Source organism: Myotis davidii, unplaced genomic scaffold, assembly GCF_000327345.1.
Source record: "Myotis davidii unplaced genomic scaffold, ASM32734v1 scaffold4684, whole genome shotgun sequence".
Classification (NCBI taxonomy): Eukaryota; Metazoa; Chordata; class Mammalia; order Chiroptera; family Vespertilionidae; genus Myotis; species Myotis davidii.
In genome coordinates, this window is record NW_006294613.1 from 1 (window position 1) to 2,008 (window position 2,008).

The 2,008-nt window shown below is 41.5% G+C and overlaps 1 protein-coding gene across 1 annotated transcript; it reads right to left on the minus strand.

The window, feature by feature from the left end:
* Positions 1 to 30: 30 nt before the first annotated feature.
* On the minus strand, positions 31 to 888 carry LOC102758946 (ribonuclease 4). Its single transcript, XM_006769012.2, has one exon. It carries the CDS (start codon positions 874 to 876, stop codon positions 436 to 438), a length of 441 nt encoding a protein of 146 aa, XP_006769075.1. The 5' UTR covers positions 877 to 888; the 3' UTR covers positions 31 to 435.
* Between the last annotated feature and the right edge of the window lie 1,120 nt (positions 889 to 2,008).

A 2,008-nucleotide genomic window follows, 5' to 3' on the forward strand; every position in this document is an offset into this window, starting at 1 on the left:
TCCACTGAGCCAAACCGGTTTTGGCTTCAGCAAATATTTTAACTTTGGGCTCCTATATGTAGCAACATCAGCATCGCAGGGGTGTGGTGGTATTAAAATGAGGTAACTGAGATGGAAGCACCTTAAAATACTGGAAATGCTATATCATATACATAATAACCAAATTCCAGAAGGCAGGATCTGAGAGGGCTAAGCTGACCAGTATTATAAAAGGAAACAGAAGAGTTTGTAGAAATTTTTATTACAGAAAAGCCCAGTCCCATTATAGGTTTATGTCTCCATTTCTCTTTGATGAATTTAACAGAATAGATTATATAGAGAAAAGGGAGTAAGCAGAGGAGGCAGAGCCTGAGACAGCTCAAATGCATTACTCATTGCAATTCAAGGAGTAAGTTAAAGGTCAACCATGGGGCCATAACCCCTGCAGGGTAGCATCTAGCTGTCAAGGTGCACAGGCACCAGGGGGTTACCCTGACAGGCGATGACAATACGCCTAGTGCTGGCAGTAGCCTGATATGAGCACTTGGGGGATGGGGAACTCCCTGTATCTTTGCAGTCTGTGACACGCACTACACCGGCATGGCAGTTCATCATGCCATTCTTGCACTGAATATTGGTGGCGTTGCAGATGTTACTAATGGTCCCAATGTTTTCGTGGATGAAGGTGTTGAATTGCTTGCATGTAGGCGTGGTCATCCCCCGTGTTTGCATCATCGTGTTGCAGTACAACTTGGTGCCACCTGGCCCTCTAGACTCCACATGTTGCCGCAGGAATCGTTGGTACATGGGCTGGCCATAGGAGGGCTCTACCAGCCCCAGCCCCAGCAGGGTCATCAGAGAGAGCAGAAGCAATGAAAGGGTCTTCTGGAGAGCCATCGCTACCTTGGAGGCGCCTGGGGAGAAACCAAGGGGTAGGAGAAAGGAAGGTAAGAAATGGGCACCATAGAGAGGTGTGGAGAATGGCAAGGAGACATTTCCTGTATGTTCAGGGTGTGAAAAGGGAGAAAAGGCAAATCTAAATGAAACTAGAGTTGTCTGTCTCTTGAGGAAATTTTCTAGTCATGTGATCTCAGGAGAGTGTTTGGTTCCCTGGAGACTCTGGTTCCTAAAGGTTTGGACAGACAGGATATGTCAATGAGAGTTTGTAAACTGATTTTAATTCCTGACATCTGGGAATTGAGGAAGGTGTGGGAAAAGGATAGAGTAACATTTAGGGTTAGCCTTTCCTCTCATATGTCTATTCTTTTATTAAATTAAAAAAAAAATTCAATTACAGTTGACATATACTATATTAGTTTAAGGTGACCACACAGTGATTACACATTTATATATATAACTTACAGTGATCACCCCAAAAATCTAGCACCCATCTGACACCATACATAATTATTAAAATGCTATTGACTATCATCCTTATGCTGACTTGGCATCCCTATGGCAATTTTTAAAATTGGCCATTTGTAATTTTTAATTCCTTCATCTTTTTCACCCGTTGGCATTCTTTTAATGATATGAAAATTGAGTTATTTTTTTTTGAAAACTTATAAATCCTATTTAAAAAAAGTAAAAAACGGAGTATCCAGCCAAAGTGCTCTGAAAATGGTAAATATTGGTTGAGTGAACTAATAAACAAAACAAGGGAACTAATGAATGAATGAAATCATATGGGTATAGGGAATGAAGGTGTTTCCCAGGCATTTGTGTTCCATGCCATCCTCTCTGGGGGCAGCTGAGTAGTGAAAATGGGGATAAATCAATAGGCCAAGAATTGATGAGAAGACTTTGATTCTTACTGATTTCAGAGACATTTTTATTTATCAACATATTGTAAAACAGAAAACAAAAGATCCAGCAGCTCATTTTCTGGCAATGAATGTAGTCACCACTCTTTTGGAGTGTCGGGGAAAATGCCAGGAATGGAGACCAGAATCAACTTTTGGTCAGGGTCTTGCTGGTTATGGATGGTAAAAGGAGTCATCAAAGGGAGAGGCTAGCCATATTCACAGGC

Excerpts from the sequence above, each read along its gene's own strand:
- LOC102758946 (XM_006769012.2), bottom strand. The coding sequence starts at position 876 with ATGGCTCTCCAGAAGACCCTTTCATTGCTTCTGCTCTCTCTGATGACC.